General features: G+C 33.1%; 1 protein-coding gene across 4 annotated transcripts in view; it reads left to right on the plus strand.

Annotated features, from left to right (window-relative positions):
• LOC145289844 (hillarin-like) overlaps positions 1-9,294 on the plus strand; it is a 260,340-nt gene extending 251,046 nt beyond the window's left edge. For all 4 annotated transcript variants that reach the window (XM_080136444.1, XM_080136442.1, XM_080136445.1 and 1 more), the window contains exon 7: positions 7,131-9,294. In XM_080136444.1, the coding sequence (XP_079992570.1) occupies positions 7,131-8,604 (1,474 nt within the window). In that variant the 3' untranslated portion in view covers positions 8,605-9,294. The remainder of the gene's footprint in view (positions 1-7,130) is intronic.
• The last annotated feature ends 10,110 nt before the right edge of the window (positions 9,295-19,404 follow it).

Here is a 19,404-nt window from a genome sequence, read left to right on the forward strand (position 1 = left end):
GCTTCACAGTATGCAAATATCGCCGATCGATAATTGATAGAAGCTATGTAAGTTAATAGTTTCTTTTTTTCTTTTTTTTTGTTTAAAGAAGATTCAAATAATCTCATCTACTATCAGAAATAGGTTTATATATATATATATATATATATATATATATATATATATATATATATATATATATACATGCATATATATATATATATAACTACTTAATTTACTCACATAAAATTAATATACGAAAATATAGATTTATGCGTAAACTTTAAGTGCTCAATACGTAGGTAGAGTTAGTTAGTAAGTTATAAAATGTATATGGCGATTAAGCTACAATGAATATTCCACGTTTCATCCACTCTAGGACTCTTCAGGCTTATGCGGATGAAACGCGGAATATTTAGTGTAGCTTAATCGCCATATACATTTTATAACTTACTATATATATATATATATATATATATATATATATATATATTTATATATAAAGTTGAACATCTGCGTGTGTGTCTAGTCACGAATAGGCTCCTATATGGTTGACTATTATAGAAAACTGATCACATATAATGATACAAGATGTATCAAGATACAGGAATGGGTATGTTTGATCTGGCATAATGATGATTCATTAAAATTGTGGGGTCTGCGTACGCGCCTGGTCCACAAGGTATGGAAATAAAAAATTAAAAAAACGCTTACAAGTGTTTTTGATATAGATGTGCATAATAATACCTTGATAAGTATGTTTTAACTTTAATAGAGATGATATAATAAAATTGTGGGGTCTGCGTTCGCGGCTGACCTGCATAGAATGGAAATATGCACAAACTTTAATAAAGACTTTTCATAACTATCTGCGTAAGTATACTTTGATAATTGTATCAGTTTGAATAAATATGGTATAATAAAATTATGGGGTGTTCGTTCGCGCCTGACCTCCATAGAATGGAAATATGTCACCAAGTTTTACAAGGTTTTTTAATATAGGTCTACAGAATACTCTGTTAAGTGTTTCAGTGTGAACAGGTATGGTATAATGAATTATGGGGTTTATCTATTTTATTTTTACTTTCATTAGATTTTTCTTTGGTTTTGATACCCCGAAGCTATCTCTTTATAACCCTTCCTTTTCATAACCTATCATACTTTCATAAATCAGAGTCCATTTTCTGTAGGCCATTTTTGAACCCAGTCAACGACGGGTACTTTTGCTAGTATATATATATATATATATATATATATATATATATATATATATATATATATATATATATATATATATATATATTAGCAATTCAGTCCGGCGTTGTCCGGGTCTTTGGATGTGTCTGTTGAGCAAAAAATAAATAAATAAATAAATATAATTAAAAGTGGAAGTAGGAAGGCAGGCTCGAACCCGTACCGCGAAGGAGGAAAAGAACGGGGGGAAAACCCCCTAACTTCTTTGCTGTTACGATCACCGCCAAACCGGAAGTGACTTATGTTTAAATTAAGGCTAGACAATCGAAAGAAGATGATAACTTTCAAAAATATCGGCGAGAAAGCGACCCCCTGTAGAAAACTGCCTAGTTGAAGGTGAAAACATAAATGTTTTTAGCCAATTTTTCGATATTTGTCGTTTGAAAGGTCGAACATCAAAGCGATACTGACCTTTGTAAAATCCGTCGCCTCTGTCGAAAGTTTTAGGCAGACATGCAAACATACATACATACATACATACATACATACATTTATATATTGGTAATTAAAAATTTTCGACCCAAACCGATTAAAAAGCTTGCCCTATCTCTGAATACCCTTTATGTAAAATTTCAAATTTTAAAATCAGAAATCGTCTGAGTAATTTAGTAGATAGCGCAGAGGCCAATTTGTTTTTAATTTGACCCCTATTATAATCCCTTAACATGTATTGTTTTGGGCTCAAATAAGATTATTAGGTTAGATCTATATCAAAAGAATCTATATCTAAAATTTCAAGTGTCTAGACCCAAAATTGGCGGAGGAGTTTGGTGGAGTTCTCAAAGGCTAAATTGTTGAACTTCAACCCCTTAATAAAAAAATTTCTGGTTTAAAACGGATTACAAAAATTTTCCCAAGTCTCAGTACCCTGTATATCAAATTTCGCGTCTGTAGACTGAAAATTGACAGAGCTATTGCGTTGGAAAATGTACACATGTGTGTGTGTGTGTTTTTTGTTTACTGTTTTTTTTTTGGGAAAGAATTCCAACAAAGTGCTCTATTACAAAGAAAAACTTTTTCGATATAAGAGCTAAATATTTATTTAATTAATAGTACAGAAGTTCAGAAAAACATTGGTACCGTCGGTTTCAAGCCCAACATAAAGTGGACCAATTAATGGTAAAACGTAAATGATGTTAGGCTCTCGTCAGCCATGTTGTTTCTGCCTGAGGAAAAAATTTTAGGCCCGCATTTATTTTTTATAATGATGTTCATTTTTATTTAACTATAGCTTATTCCTATCTCTGTATATTTTATTTTATTCTAATATGAATTTTCTAATTTTTAAATTTTTTATTTAATGCATTTTAGTAAATATGTGCGTTTCTGTTTTTGCATGGTTTTCGGTCTGCCTTCTGTTAATTTTAGCTGGTGCAAGGGAGATAATTACTTTATCGTATTAATTTTCCTTTTTGTTTCAGTTAAGGGGAGATAATTTATGTTTCAGTTGGTCCAAGGGAGGTAATTAATCTATCTTGTTTATTTTTACACCTATTTTATTTTATTTTATTTTAAACAGTTGATGCAGGTATGAAGGCTATTTGATTTCTAAGTCTTTTATATATGTGTGTTGTATTATTTAAGGTAGTCATAATTTTCATACTTAATTTTTATACTTAATAGTTATACTTACAATTGTCTAAATGTCTATTTTCACTTTATTAATTTATGCGCTAAGTTGACTGCATCTAGAATACTCTTGAAGAAATTCCTTTAGGTGGGGTATTCGTTCGCTGTTCGATCCTCCCAGTTTATTAGGAGCTCTTGTCTCCTTTGTAAACAGGCGTTGAGGTCTCACTGCATAAGTTCAAACAGATTTTTGAGGGTCATTAATAGTCTTTATAATGTGATAATTCTCCACATCGCAAAGGGGGCACCGTTTTGAGGCTGGTGAGTATGCTGGTCTTCTCTCTATGATCCTCCATTTAATGCTAAAAGGTGTTCCGTTATCTTTTAGCTGCCAATCTCGAGCGGCTAGTGCTGTCTTTATCCTTGTTTTTGCCCTGAAGGAACTGTTGTGCATGTAAAATCTCTGTTTAAACGTCCTTTCGTCATGCCTATGTATATTTCTGGTGTATAGTTAGCCTGATGTGTGAGTGTCGCTTCATATACGAGGGATTTTACCCTGCATTTTCCCCCTAATGGGCAATCTTTCCTGGATCTGCAAGAGCGGTCCGCAATATCATTTTCATTGCGTTCCTTTGCGATGATCTTTTTATTGATGGAGTGGTGGAATAGCTGACCTTAATCGTGTTTCTGTTGAATAGTTTGTGCAGCTAATGTTGTGGAGGGAAATTTCTTTTGAGCAGTTTCAGTAATAGGTATCTCACTCGTGTTTTTGTGTTGAGGGAAAATGGGGGTGAGAACCAAATGATGTTCCGCCTCCTGTTGCGACTGTCTTTTGTTAGGCGATATTGGGTTGGCTGGTATTCCGTGAATCCGCTTTTTTGGAGCGCTTCATTGTAATATGGAGCTGCTTGGTTGAAGATGTCGGCGTTTGATGAGAGTGTGGAGATTCTTTGGCTGATATTGGCAACCATGTCTTTGAAAACTGTAGGGGTGTTACAGGATCCTTTGTTTATGTACCTAAGTGTCTCATTGGGTTTGTGGAAGGGTCTATTTGTCTTGTTATTTAGATTTAGGGTTGTGTCTAGGAAGTCTACTTTGTAAGTATAAATATTAAGTATAAAAATTAAGTATGAAAATTATGACTACCTTAAATAATACAATACACATATATAAAAGACTTAGAAATCAAATAGCCTGCATACCTCCATCAACTATTTAAAATAAAATAAAATAAAACAGGTTAAAAAATAAATAAGATAGATTAATTACCTCCTTTGGACCAACTGAAACAGGGATTATCTCCCCTTAAGTGAAACAAATAGGAAAATTAATAAGATAAAGTTATTATCTCCCTTGCACCAGCTAAAATGAACAGAAGGCAGACCGGAAACCATGCAAAAACAGAACAGTACATATTTACTAAAATGCATTAAATAAAAAAAATAAAAATTCGAAAATTCATATTAGAATAAAATAAAATATACAGAGATAGGAATAAGCTATAGATAAATAAAAATGAACATCATTATAAAAAATAAATTTTTTCCTCAGGCAGAAACAACATGGCTGACGAGAGCCTAACATCATTTACGTTTTACCATTAGCTGGTCCACTTTATGTTGGGCTTGAAACCGACGGTACCAATGTTTTCTTGAACGTCTGTACTATTAAATATATATATATATATATATATATATATATATATATATATATATATATATATTAGCCTACACTAATAATTTTTTGTTTCAATGCTATAATGCTAAATGAAATTCTTTCAGAGCTTACTTCTTCGACAAACAAAAATTGAAGAAGAATCCAGCCCTGAATGAATTAAGTTTTATTCAAAAGAACTACTTGATGAACATATATTTCAGTTATTTTAATTCCACATTTTGATAATGCCTAAAATTTAAGACTTTAGATCCAAAAGAAGTTAAAATTCAAAGAATCTTCTTCATTTGAGTCTAATTACTATTTATAAAATTTAATGAAAATCTGAAATATCTGAATTTTCAAATCGAAGTTTGTGCCCATATTACGCTTCCCTTATAATTTTTATAGAAACGGAAAATTTTGGGAATATTTGTTAATCGATGTCTAATATCATATCTGGCATACTCATGTTGATACATTGATTCCCGTTAGATCATCGAAACTAAACAACATTGAGCCTGGTTAGTGTTAAAATTAGTGACCATTTGGTAAGATCAGGTGATGTATGTGCTCTGAAGCCTAAAGAAGAGTGAGTGCTGGTAGACTATTTTTGCCAAGACATGTTGTGTTCCCCCACGACCCCGAAGAGTTAAGATACTATCTTTTTTTTTCTCTCTCTCTCTCTCTTTCTTTCTTTTTTTCTTTCTCACCTAATATTAATTTTTCACAAAAACTGATTTTCACAAAGGGTTTTTACATTATTTTATTCCCTTTACATAACGTTAGATCAACAATACTTGCATCCTAACGGTTCACAACTGTATTAAAAAAAACACACCATTATTGGTGAATTAGTTTAGAAATAAATTCTGCACATACAAACATATAGAAAAATGTACAGACAAATATATAGTCATATATAGATGCACATATATAGACATATGTACATACAAATATATAGACATATATACATACAAATATATAGACATACTAGCATTTCAGCCTGACGTTGCCCTGGTGTTTGGAAGTGTATGCTGAGCAAAAAAAAACACACACACAAAAAAACGGTCAATTTTTTAAACTTTGACCCCTATTATGACCCCTTAAAATTAATTGTTTTGGGCTCAAATCGCATTATTAAGTTAGATCCATGTCCAAGGAACCTATATCTAAATTTTCAAGTGTTTAGACCTCAAATTGTCGGAGGAGTTTCGTAGAGTTCTCAAAGATCAAATCGTTGAACTTTGACCACTTAACAGCGAAATCTTTGGCCGAAAACCAATCACAAAGTTTTTCCCAACTCTCAGTACCCTGTATATCAAATTTCGAGTCTGTAGACTGAAAATTAACTGAGTTATTGCGAAGGTAAATGTAGACACACAGACACACAACCACTTTCACTTTTATAGATATATAGCTATAGATACAAATATATAGAAAAATGTACATACAAATGTATAAACATATATACATACAAATATATATATATATACATACAAATAAATAGACATATGTACATACAAATATATATACATATATACATACAAATATATAAACATATGTACATACAAATATATATACATATATACATACAAATATATATATACATATATGTAGATACAAATATATATACATATATACATACAAATATATACATATGTACATACAAATATATAGACATATGTACATACAAATATATATACGTATATACATACAAATATATAGACATATGTACATACAAATATATATACATATATACATACAAATATATATATACATATATGTAGATACAAATATATATACATATATACATACAAATATATACATATGTACATACAAATATATAGACATATGTACATACAAATATATATATACATATATACATACAAATATAGCGACATATGTACATACAAATATATATACATATATACATACAAATATATAGACATATATACATACAAATATATATACATATGTATAGACAAATATATATACATATGTACATACAAATATATATACATATATACATACAAATATATATACATATATACATACAAATATATACATATGTACATACAAATATATAGACATATGTACATACAAATATATATATACATATATACATACAAATATATAGACACATGTACATACAAATATATATACATATATACATACAAATATATAGACATATATACATACAAATATATATACATATGTACATACAAATATATATACATATATACATACAAATATATATACATATGTACATACAAATATATATACATATGTACATACAAATATATATATACATATATACATACAAATATATACACATATGTACATACAAATATATATACATATATACATACAAATATATATACATATATACATACAAATATATATATACATACAAATATATATACATATGTACATACAAATATATATACATATATACATACAAACATATATACATACAAATATATATACATATGTACATACAAATATATATACATATATACATACAAACATATATACATACAAATATATATACGTATATACATACAAATATATATACATATGTACAGACAAATATATAGACATACGTACATATCTAACTTTGTATAAATAGTTATTCTCAAAGTATATTAATTTTTCTGTCTCTTTTTTTTCAGTTACGCTGGGATGTATTGTGAAATAATCCAAGGTTTTTCCAAGGGCGCCGGATACAAACCGGGCATGAGAGTAGACGAGCCAAGATTCCGAAACTCTTGGACGGCCATCAACATTGAAGGGTCGTGGCAGTTCATTAACTGTAATTGGGGGGCAAGGCATGTACGAGGTCACCAGAGCACGTGCGAGTCGAAGCAGCACGAAGAGCAGCAACAACAAAACCAACAACACGTACAGCATCACCATCAACATCATCAACAACATCATCTTCAGCAACAGCACCAACAATCATCAAATTCTTCTATAAATAAATGCGATATCGGTTTATCAGAATACGACTACCTGTGTGACGAGTTCTATTTCATAACTGAGCCGGAGGATCACATCTACCAGCATTTCCCTGACGACCCTGCCTGGCAGCTACTGGAGTCCCCGGTTTCTATGATGGAATTCGTTAAGCTTCCTGTGGTCAAGTCGACATTTTTCAATTACAACCTGCGCTTTGCTGCTCATTACGACAGCATTATAGTCAGTAAAAACGGCATCGCGGTTATCGAGCTAAAAATGCCCGAATTATTGGGGTTCGGCTACACGTTGACAATGAAAGGTCTGACTAGCGATTCAGCACCCGTCGACGGTCGGACTATGTTAAGGATAATTGGCCGCAAGGCAATTTTCACAGTAGCCCCGCCGAAACCCGGTAAGTTTTACTTCACGATCTTCGCTAAAGAACGATGGGACTCTGATTCGTTACAAAGCGCTTGCTCGTTCCTAATCAAATGTCCCGAAAAAGAGAAAGTCCAGCGACATAGTTTTCCTCTGGTGCCTTTTTTCGGACCAACGCCCAGCTTAAGTGAGTTTGGGTTGGTACCGCTCAGTCATATCGACCCGTTTCTTGTTTACGAGGAGGATGATCTACACTTTAGGTTCGAGATCAACAATCAAGTGAGACTGTCGCATTCTCTGCAGTTTCAGGGTATTTTCGAAACAACAAATATAGATGACTTTAATCGATACGCGTTTGTGAGATTCCGGGACGAGACTACGATTTCTTACCAAATACGATGTCCCGTGCGCGGTTTCTACGTTTTCTCTCTTTTTGGTTGTGAGCGTGACGCTTCCGGTGAGGATGCGTACGATTGTATTTTCCGCTATTTGATAAATTGTAAACAAACTTCGTTGGACAGGCGTCCGTTGCCGCGGGCTTGCCATCGATGGTTCAACTGCACGCTTCTGGATCCGCAGTTTGGCGATATTAATCCGGACAAACGGATCACGTTTCGCGTTTGCGTCCCTGCGGCTGTCGATATAGCGATGTTGATTGCGGATACGTGGTTTCACTTTCGAGAGACTTCGCCGGGGATTTGGGAAGGCACAGTTGTGGCGGGTCGAAGAGCCTGCGGGGCGAAGATTTATGCAAAATTGAATAAAGACAAATCACGGTTTTCACCTTTGCTGGAATTTAGGGTAAAATGATGTACATATTACTTATCTATAGTTGTGTGTGTGTGTGTGTGTGTGTGTGTGTGTGTGTGTGTGTGTGCAATTAAAACCATGTGTAACATGTCAAGCCAGGAAATGGGTAAAACATAAAAAAAGCAAGAGGAAACAAGACATGAGATATGATGGCACCAAAAGACGATGTAACAGTTTCTATAGAATTTCTTCATCAGAAATCTATCTATTTTAGACAAATAACTCCCTTAAAATAAACTTAAACGGAAACGAATGATGAAAATTTGTCAAAAAAAAAAAATAATAATAAAATAGAACTTTCATCCTTCTTTCCTTCATACATACACACAAAAACAAAAACAAAAAAAAAGAAAAAAGAAAACACAATAACAAACTTTGCGACGAATTAATCGACTTAAATAAACATATTGAACTTTAATATATAACTGTAAAGTAAATAACTGACTTGGGAGATATTTGAAATTAGAGTCAGTTGCTGTCAGAGTTTTTTGTGATGTTAGACGAAATGTAAGAATGGGTGGACATTGTTTTGTTTATGGTTAAACTGATAATGTATTGCAGTTAAACGAAGAACGTATGAAAACATTCCATGAGACAAAAAAAACATCATTGATGCATAAAACATTATTTATTGTTCAAATCATTTTATTTTTTTCATTGAGAATGCAAAAGAATCCTTTGCCAAAACCTTTACAACGTTTGTCTTCACTCATTTGTTTTATGGTTATTCTTTGTATCACTGTTTGTCCATACAACGGAATGAGACAGCAGTTCCTGCATGCACTTATGAAATTGAACCACACGCCATCGCGATTGTATTATTTGGATCATTCGGACTACCGTTCTCGTCTTGGGTGTTATTTTAGCAACGTTTCGGACAATTGAATTCCCACCATTCTTAAGATGCATCTTGTCGAACTCAAGAATCTTTTTATAGAAATTGGAAAATCTGCACTGATTTTCAAACGAAATTATTTATTTATTCCGCGAAGGTGGATTAATCTTGTTATCCAGGACCTGTTAGAAGTTTGAATTAATTCGTACAGATTCTCGGATTCAGCATAAATATTTACTAGTTCTACGAATCGTATCTTAAAAACAAAAAAGATCGGAAATAACATCGGTCGAAAGGTTGTGAGAATACCATTGAAGAAGAGAACAGTAGTCCGAATAATACAATATTATAGTGTTGGGACGATTAATCAGAATCGGGAATCGGAAAAATCTTAACTTTGGGGAGCATCAGAATCGGTATTGAAATCGGAAAAAAAAATGTGTAATTTTCCGATTCCAAAAACGATTCTTTTAATTGTCTTTTTTATTTGATTTTGTTTAAAACCAAATCTTCCACTGCTGGTAGTAATAATAAAATCAATATTTATTGATTTTTAAACTTCCAATAAAACTAAAATCTGTAGATCAGCCCTTCACTGCTGTTAGGTTTGAGAAAATATATGTACATTTAAGATGTGTTTTTACGGCAATCGGGACGAAATAGCCATTTCATAGTTAAATATTTAGAGATTTATAAAGAATCGGAATCGAAATCAGTAATTGTATCGGAATCGAAAAAATATTGGAATCGTCCCATCACTACCAAATAATATAAATTCTCAAAAATTCGAAAAAAAAAAAAAAAAAAAAAAAAATCGGAAATCATTACAATGGTTTCATGCACGCTTCTCTGTCCACTTTGTTACCGTGTTTCTGATTCTATCTCTCAGAGTCTTTCTCTCTGGAACTTAAGTCGTCCAACGTTTTTTTTTTTTTTTTGTAATTGACGTCGGTTGATTTAAAATTCAGATTAGTATAGATTTTATTTTTATTTTATATACAAATACTTCTTCATAGAAAATAGAAGTACAGAAGAAGCGCATATCATATGAATCCCTACGGACGAACAAACTGATAGCCAACAGTGTAATCTGTCCGTCTGATTCTGTCATTGCGGTTATCATCCTCAAACGCACTTATTCAATATGTTGTGATGATTACTCATCAGAAAATTTAATATTTGTTTCTCAACAAAAACGGTTGCTTTTTCTCTCTCTACAATATACGGAACTAACCTATTTTTTTACACGGTGGTCACCACTTATCAAGGTGCGGAAGCCACTCAGGGATAAGGGTTATTGCAAGTACAGTACGCTAGTGTGGAGATTTAATGAAGTGTTTACTTAAGGGGCGGTTCATTAGGAATTTGTTTACGTTGGAGTTGGAGACATCTAGGTTGTAGTCAGGTGGGAAGCAGGCAGACGGAACAGAGTTCCACAGGCGTGCAGTTCTAAGAAAGAAGCTTTGTTCATGGAATCTACGTTTTGATTTAGGCACAGATAAAGAGTGGGGAAGCTGACACATTTTATACAGCGGTGCAAAATAAAAACAGCAAATATATGATAAAAAAGGTAGAAAATAAAAAAAAATGGCAGCCATTAATACAATTTAAATACTTTCTGCAAGTCAACCATATTTGGTACAAATAATCTTCATGTCTAAATGTTTGATAACGAGCGCATCTCTCACAATGTATAAAAGCTCTGCGTGTTTTTCGTGCATGTGAGTATATAGTTGTTTTTCAACTTTCAAACCGGACTGAGACAATCCTCTGCAGTGTATGATATGTGTGGTTGGACGTAAGCTTGCTGATTGTTGACGGGACCCTTGATTCTGATGAAGTCATCATGGAGAATGCGTGCTGATTGCAAACTCAAATAAAATATCGATGCTTTGCTAAAAGGATCGAATCCCGTGCCTTTGTTATATAATCAGGTGTCTCTTACAATGTATGTATAAACGTCAGCTCTGTGTTTCTCGTGTGTACGAATCAATTAGTTTTATTTGTCCGTTAACGACATTAACACTCGTCGGAAATATGCCGTATTTATCAAATAAATGACAAATTTGGCTTATCAGATGTGTGGGTGAAGCGGGGGGGGAGTGAGGGTGGCGGCTTGGTGGCGACGACAAAATGCGGAGAAAACGCGTCTGTCGGCGGAAGGACTCTCTCTTGTAACTTCAAAGCATTTATTTTTTGCTCTATTGTTCTTTTGTATACTATTGACGTTTCAAGCTACATCATAGGTCAGAATCTAGACTGTTTTTCCACTTGTTCTTTTTCGGGAAACCTGGCATTGTCCCGAACTTGCTACTTTTATTCTCATTCTTATCGGGTTTCAGTCAAGAATATCCAACAGTGCCAGGTTCATCGATGTTAATTATATGCGGGGCCAATTTGTTGATTATCTCATCAGTAGCAGGTGTAATCCTGAATGGGCTTCACACTACCGGATCTTAATCACCACGTTTTTATTTCAAAGATATGTCTATCAAAATAATCCCTAAAATATTTCTGAAATACAATATGCGAGTATATAGTTGTTTTTCAACTTTCAAACCGGACTGAGACAATCCTCGCAGTGCATGATATGTGTGGTTGGACGTAAGCTTGCTGATTGTTGACGTGGCCCTTGATTCTGATGAAGTCATTATGGAGAATGCGTGCTGATTGCAAACTCAAATAAAATATCGATGCTTTGCTAAAAGGATCGAATCCCGTGCCTTTGTTATATAATCAGGTGTCTCTTACAACACAGCCCAAATCATGGTAATTCCCAAGGAACGAGTATGCCAATTAGCAACAATTTTGCAGATCGTTTCTAAGCGTGCTTATAATAGAACAACGATAAAGCGAAGGTTTAGATATTCATGACTAAAACTGTAAGTGTAACAAATATGGTTGGATTTTAGAAATGGTTGTGGATTTTAGTTCTAATTCCATGTTTGAGGGGGTCACCGTGGACATTAGTGCATGCTAGCAGTAAACAATACCAATATAGTGGTTATAGATATTGATACGTTAACAGTTCAAAAATTAAAATTAGTTTTAATAAAGATTATATTTTCAATGTATTTCATATTATTTAAATTTCGTACCATTATTTCATTGCTTATTATGTTATATTATTGCTGTACTCAGAAAAATGACAACCCCTTGATTTATGAAATATAAATCAGCTTTATTGTTGATATTTGTGTTGGCTGCGGCATAGAGGGAAAGGGTGGGTTGGTTCGGTTCAGGTGTTGGATGACAGTATGCGCTGGGATTTAGTCGCTCTCGCTGTTTGACAAGATCGAGTCTTCTTTTTTCTTATTAGTTTGCTGTGACCTCTTTTGACAATTGATTTGATTGCATCGCCCGAGTTCAATTACAAGGACGAATTATTCCTATTGTGTTTTTTGTACACTCAACCTTGTTATCGAACAATTGAAGTAAAACCCTCAAACTATTTTGTATATTTTAAAATAAAAAAACGAAATTAATAAAAAAAACAAGCATATTTTTTCCTTGTTATGAAATTACAAAAACATTCCTGAATCATACGTCAATTGGCAGTGAAACTTTTACAAGGTCCATATTTCATGATGCTTACCCATTCATTGCAGTCAGAATCTCCAATCCCGAGAGGCCAGTTAGCTTTCTGCAGAAGTTTGATCGTATATGAAGCCTTTCAGCCTGTCATTTTACTAAGAGCATTTTTTTTCTAGCAGGCTTGTTGCGTCAAAACCCTTAAACTAAAACTATTTTGAAAAAAATAATATTTTTTTAATTTGTAAACATTTAAATAATAGTAAAGAAATAGTCATACTTGTAAACAATGTTATGCATTAGAATATGACAAACTTTAAAGGTCGTGGCCTGAATAGAATGCAAGAACAATTCTGTACAAGCATTAAAAATGGTTTTATGTTGTTTTTCTTGTACATTTATAAATGAGAAATCATTTAGATTTAAAATCAATTTGGTATTATTTATGTAAACTTGAAAAAAGCATGCTTGAAATGTGCCAACATTGTCTGAATAAGCGAAAGCACACGACATCATGTTAAATTCGGTTGCTATCTTTTTATTTTATGGTTATTCCACAGATTAAATGTTCTTCTCTATCTGAAGAAAGAAATTTAGATTTTTGGTAGAGAGAAAGAGAGAGAGAGAGAGAGAGAGAGAGAGAGAGAGAGGAGGGGAGGGGATTCTTTGATGTGCTTGTAGTTAAACGAGTTCTTGCAGTGAATGCTTCAGGGAGGAAACAGGATTAGAGCTCAATCGAGCACCTACCACGAACATCACAGCAGAGAAAGAGGCTAACAAAATCTTTTTAACGTAAAAAAGACTATAGGAATCAGAAAGGAATAATTCCTCACTTGATTACAAAATAGATTTTGACAAGACAAGAAAGCGCGTTCGGAGTGACACCACCCCAGATATGACAGCAGTACTTCATCTCGGGGCTATCTGACTTCATACATGCGTCAGGAATAAGATACTTTCTGGAGCAGAAGAATGATCCAACTATTTTTTCCAGCAACCTGGACACCTGGCGTGCAGTTCTAAGAAAGAAGCTTTGTTCATGGAATCTACGTTTTGATTTAGGCACAGATAAAGAGTGGGGAAGCTGACACATTTTATACAGCGGTGCAAAATAAAAACAGCAAATATATGATAAAAAAGGTAGAAAATAAAAAAAAATGGCAGCCATTAATACAATTTAAATACTTTCTGCAAGTCAACCATATTTGGTACAAATAATCTTCATGTCTAAATGTTTGATAACGAGCGCATCTCTCACAATGTATAAAAGCTCTGCGTGTTTTTCGTGCATGTGAGTATATAGTTGTTTTTCAACTTTCAAACCGGACTGAGACAATCCTCTGCAGTGTATGATATGTGTGGTTGGACGTAAGCTTGCTGATTGTTGACGGGACCCTTGATTCTGATGAAGTCATCATGGAGAATGCGTGCTGATTGCAAACTCAAATAAAATATCGATGCTTTGCTAAAAGGATCGAATCCCGTGCCTTTGTTATATAATCAGGTGTCTCTTACAATGTATGTATAAACGTCAGCTCTGTGTTTCTCGTGTGTACGAATCAATTAGTTTTATTTGTCCGTTAACGACATTAACACTCGTCGGAAATATGCCGTATTTATCAAATAAATGACAAATTTGGCTTATCAGATGTGTGGGTGAAGCGGGGGGGGGGAGTGAGGGTGGCGGCTTGGTGGCGACGACAAAATGCGGAGAAAACGCGTCTGTCGGCGGAAGGACTCTCTCTTGTAACTTCAAAGCATTTATTTTTTGCTCTATTGTTCTTTTGTATACTATTGACGTTTCAAGCTACATCATAGGTCAGAATCTAGACTGTTTTTCCACTTGTTCTTTTTCGGGAAACCTGGCATTGTCCCGAACTTGCTACTTTTATTCTCATTCTTATCGGGTTTCAGTCAAGAATATCCAACAGTGCCAGGTTCATCGATGTTAATTATATGCGGGGCCAATTTGTTGATTATCTCATCAGTAGCAGGTGTAATCCTGAATGGGCTTCACACTACCGGATCTTAATCACCACGTTTTTATTTCAAAGATATGTCTATCAAAATAATCCCTAAAATATTTCTGAAATACAATATGCGAGTATATAGTTGTTTTTCAACTTTCAAACCGGACTGAGACAATCCTCGCAGTGCATGATATGTGTGGTTGGACGTAAGCTTGCTGATTGTTGACGTGGCCCTTGATTCTGATGAAGTCATTATGGAGAATGCGTGCTGATTGCAAACTCAAATAAAATATCGATGCTTTGCTAAAAGGATCGAATCCCGTGCCTTTGTTATATAATCAGGTGTCTCTTACAACACAGCCCAAATCATGGTAATTCCCAAGGAACGAGTATGCCAATTAGCAACAATTTTGCAGATCGTTTCTAAGCGTGCTTATAATAGAACAACGATAAAGCGAAGGTTTAGATATTCATGACTAAAACTGTAAGTGTAACAAATATGGTTGGATTTTAGAAATGGTTGTGGATTTTAGTTCTAATTCCATGTTTGAGGGGGTCACCGTGGACATTAGTGCATGCTAGCAGTAAACAATACCAATATAGTGGTTATAGATATTGATACGTTAACAGTTCAAAAATTAAAATTAGTTTTAATAAAGATTATATTTTCAATGTATTTCATATTATTTAAATTTCGTACCATTATTTCATTGCTTATTATGTTATATTATTGCTGTACTCAGAAAAATGACAACCCCTTGATTTATGAAATATAAATCAGCTTTATTGTTGATATTTGTGTTGGCTGCGGCATAGAGGGAAAGGGTGGGTTGGTTCGGTTCAGGTGTTGGATGACAGTATGCGCTGGGATTTAGTCGCTCTCGCTGTTTGACAAGATCGAGTCTTCTTTTTTCTTATTAGTTTGCTGTGACCTCTTTTGACAATTGATTTGATTGCATCGCCCGAGTTCAATTACAAGGACGAATTATTCCTATTGTGTTTTTTGTACACTCAACCTTGTTATCGAACAATTGAAGTAAAACCCTCAAACTATTTTGTATATTTTAAAATAAAAAAACGAAATTAATAAAAAAAACAAGCATATTTTTTCCTTGTTATGAAATTACAAAAACATTCCTGAATCATACGTCAATTGGCAGTGAAACTTTTACAAGGTCCATATTTCATGATGCTTACCCATTCATTGCAGTCAGAATCTCCAATCCCGAGAGGCCAGTTAGCTTTCTGCAGAAGTTTGATCGTATATGAAGCCTTTCAGCCTGTCATTTTACTAAGAGCATTTTTTTTCTAGCAGGCTTGTTGCGTCAAAACCCTTAAACTAAAACTATTTTGAAAAAAATAATATTTTTTTAATTTGTAAACATTTAAATAATAGTAAAGAAATAGTCATACTTGTAAACAATGTTATGCATTAGAATATGACAAACTTTAAAGGTCGTGGCCTGAATAGAATGCAAGAACAATTCTGTACAAGCATTAAAAATGGTTTTATGTTGTTTTTCTTGTACATTTATAAATGAGAAATCATTTAGATTTAAAATCAATTTGGTATTATTTATGTAAACTTGAAAAAAGCATGCTTGAAATGTGCCAACATTGTCTGAATAAGCGAAAGCACACGACATCATGTTAAATTCGGTTGCTATCTTTTTATTTTATGGTTATTCCACAGATTAAATGTTCTTCTCTATCTGAAGAAAGAAATTTAGATTTTTGGTAGAGAGAAAGAGAGAGAGAGAGAGAGAGAGAGAGAGAGAGAGGAGGGGAGGGGATTCTTTGATGTGCTTGTAGTTAAACGAGTTCTTGCAGTGAATGCTTCAGGGAGGAAACAGGATTAGAGCTCAATCGAGCACCTACCACGAACATCACAGCAGAGAAAGAGGCTAACAAAATCTTTTTAACGTAAAAAAGACTATAGGAATCAGAAAGGAATAATTCCTCACTTGATTACAAAATAGATTTTGACAAGACAAGAAAGCGCGTTCGGAGTGACACCACCCCAGATATGACAGCAGTACTTCATCTCGGGGCTATCTGACTTCATACATGCGTCAGGAATAAGATACTTTCTGGAGCAGAAGAATGATCCAACTATTTTTTCCAGCAACCTGGACACCTAATTTGGCGTAAGTCTTCTATTTCAGGTCTGAGATGAAAATCAGTTCTAAATGATTATCAAGTCATTGTCATTCACATAAGTTGTATAAGAATGGAACACACACACGCGCACACACACGCATACACACGCACACGCACACACACATGTTAGTGCAATGGGAGGAAGCTTCACATGCCTCCCCGCAGTGACTTAGTCCACAATACATTGTAGTCTACATTGCACGGTAGAGAACCGTCTGTTGATTTTATAAAAGTATTTCTTATATATAATGGCTTGAATTAAAGTTTAACATGCAAAGGTCAAGTATCATGCTTCATTTGTGTTCTAAACAAAAACGTCCATTTCGAACGCACCCATGTCACATCAAAGAACTTGCTGTTGCTTTTATATGCCTAGCCTTATTGTTGGACTGTGGAAAAGACTTTGGTAAAAATCGCCTGTTCCTTATTTCATCGGATTATTTCGATTACTGTTTATCGATACTTATTGAAAACATTCCGATACAAAGGCTATCTAAAAACACTGCCAGACACATAAAGCGCCTTTATGTGGAATTTCATAAAAATCGGTCCAGCCGTTTTCGAGTCCATAGGAAACGAACTCATAAACACACACAAACACGCAAAACTTCTTTTATATAAATATATATATATATTCCTATATATACTGTCGCCTGATGAACCATTTTAGATTGAAACTGTAGATTTATTCTCACGTCTAATGGTAAATTTGTTTACTTAAATTAAATAAAATAATATATATATATATATATATAGAGAGAGAGAGAGAGAGAGAGAGAGAAAGAAAGAAAGAAGGAGAAAGAGAAACGGAATCATAAAGAAAGAAGAGAAAGAGGATATATTATAACATTGCAATGCGGTTGCATAAATATTTGTACATGTGTACTGAAAACTATCGACTGCTAAATGTATTTAGAGACAGCAGCAACAATCATACCGAATTTCCAAATATTTATAATAACAACCCAACAGATTATTAGTTGTCTTGAATATAATAACCAGCATGATTATTCGTATTAATGAACGTCAGATTTGAATTTAGACTACGTTACAGCATTTTTACTATTAAAATCGGAAAATTGTTCCCAATATTCCAGAATTAAAATTTAATTTAGAAAATGACTTGATATTATTTAGAAATTCATCGTTGTTTTAGTTGTAGAGATCAAATCAGCTCTTTTTTTTAAAACTCATGTTGTGTAAAGGTAGGTGTGTCAGAAACTTCGGGAAAATATTGAATAATTCGACCCCCTGTCTTTCCAAGCTTATAATTACTCGAAAAATGTAATTCAAAACCTAATTTTTTTCAATTAAAGGAGCAAGGACCAAGGTTTCATTAAAAAAAAATACAAACAACGTGGTTTAAAAAAAAAGGTTTCAAACTTCGGACTTTACAGGTAAATTTCCAAAAAACTGTTCTTTTTTTGTTTTAAATTAGAATATATTATTTATTAATCTTTTATCTTCAATTTGTGATATATAAAACGTTGGCACATAAATTAATTATTTACTTTTTAATAGACATTTCAAAATAGGGGGGCGTTAATTAATTCGACCTCCTGTCTTTTCAAGCTTATAACTACTGGAAAAATATAATTCAAACCCTATTTTTTTTTTCAATTAAAGGGGCAAGGACAAATGTTTCATAAAAAAAAAATAAAAACCACGTGTTTAAAAAAAAAAGTTTTAAACTTCGGACTTTACATGTAAATTAAAAAAAAAACTGTTCTTTTTTTGTTTTAAATTAGAATATATTATTTATTAATCTTTTATCTTCAATTTGTGATATATAAAACTTTTGCACATAAATTAATTATTTACTTCTTAATAGACATTTCAAAATAGGGGGGGGGCGTGAATTAAAAAAAACTTTTGTCTAAAATATTATATTCAGTTTATTGGAAAGAGCATAAAATTTCGCATTGACCCTGAAAATATCGTAAAAATTGAATCAATAGAAAATAAATAAATTTTTAAAGTTTAAAAATTGAAAAATACTGAATTCAATTAATTTCATTACTGTTTTTTAAAAAATAAAAAATAATATTTCTATTAGTTTTTATACAACTTTAATAGTTTATTTTAGAAGTATAATTCATAAAAATAATAAACAATCCACTTTTAAAAGATAAATTACGAGTTTTTTAATATTTTATTCGCAGTTTCGTTTTAGGGGTGTCAAAAATTCCTACAAAAATTCTGATACACCGAGAAGGGTAATAAAGCAAGGGAGATAACTTATCTTGATTTTATGCATGTGAAACAATCGATTTGTTTAATCAATACGCATATAAGCTGAGTCTT

This window comes from Euprymna scolopes, chromosome 2, assembly GCF_053919585.1.
Source record: "Euprymna scolopes isolate OS-2025 chromosome 2, ASM5391958v1, whole genome shotgun sequence".
In the NCBI taxonomy this organism is placed as follows: domain Eukaryota; kingdom Metazoa; phylum Mollusca; class Cephalopoda; order Sepiida; family Sepiolidae; genus Euprymna; species Euprymna scolopes.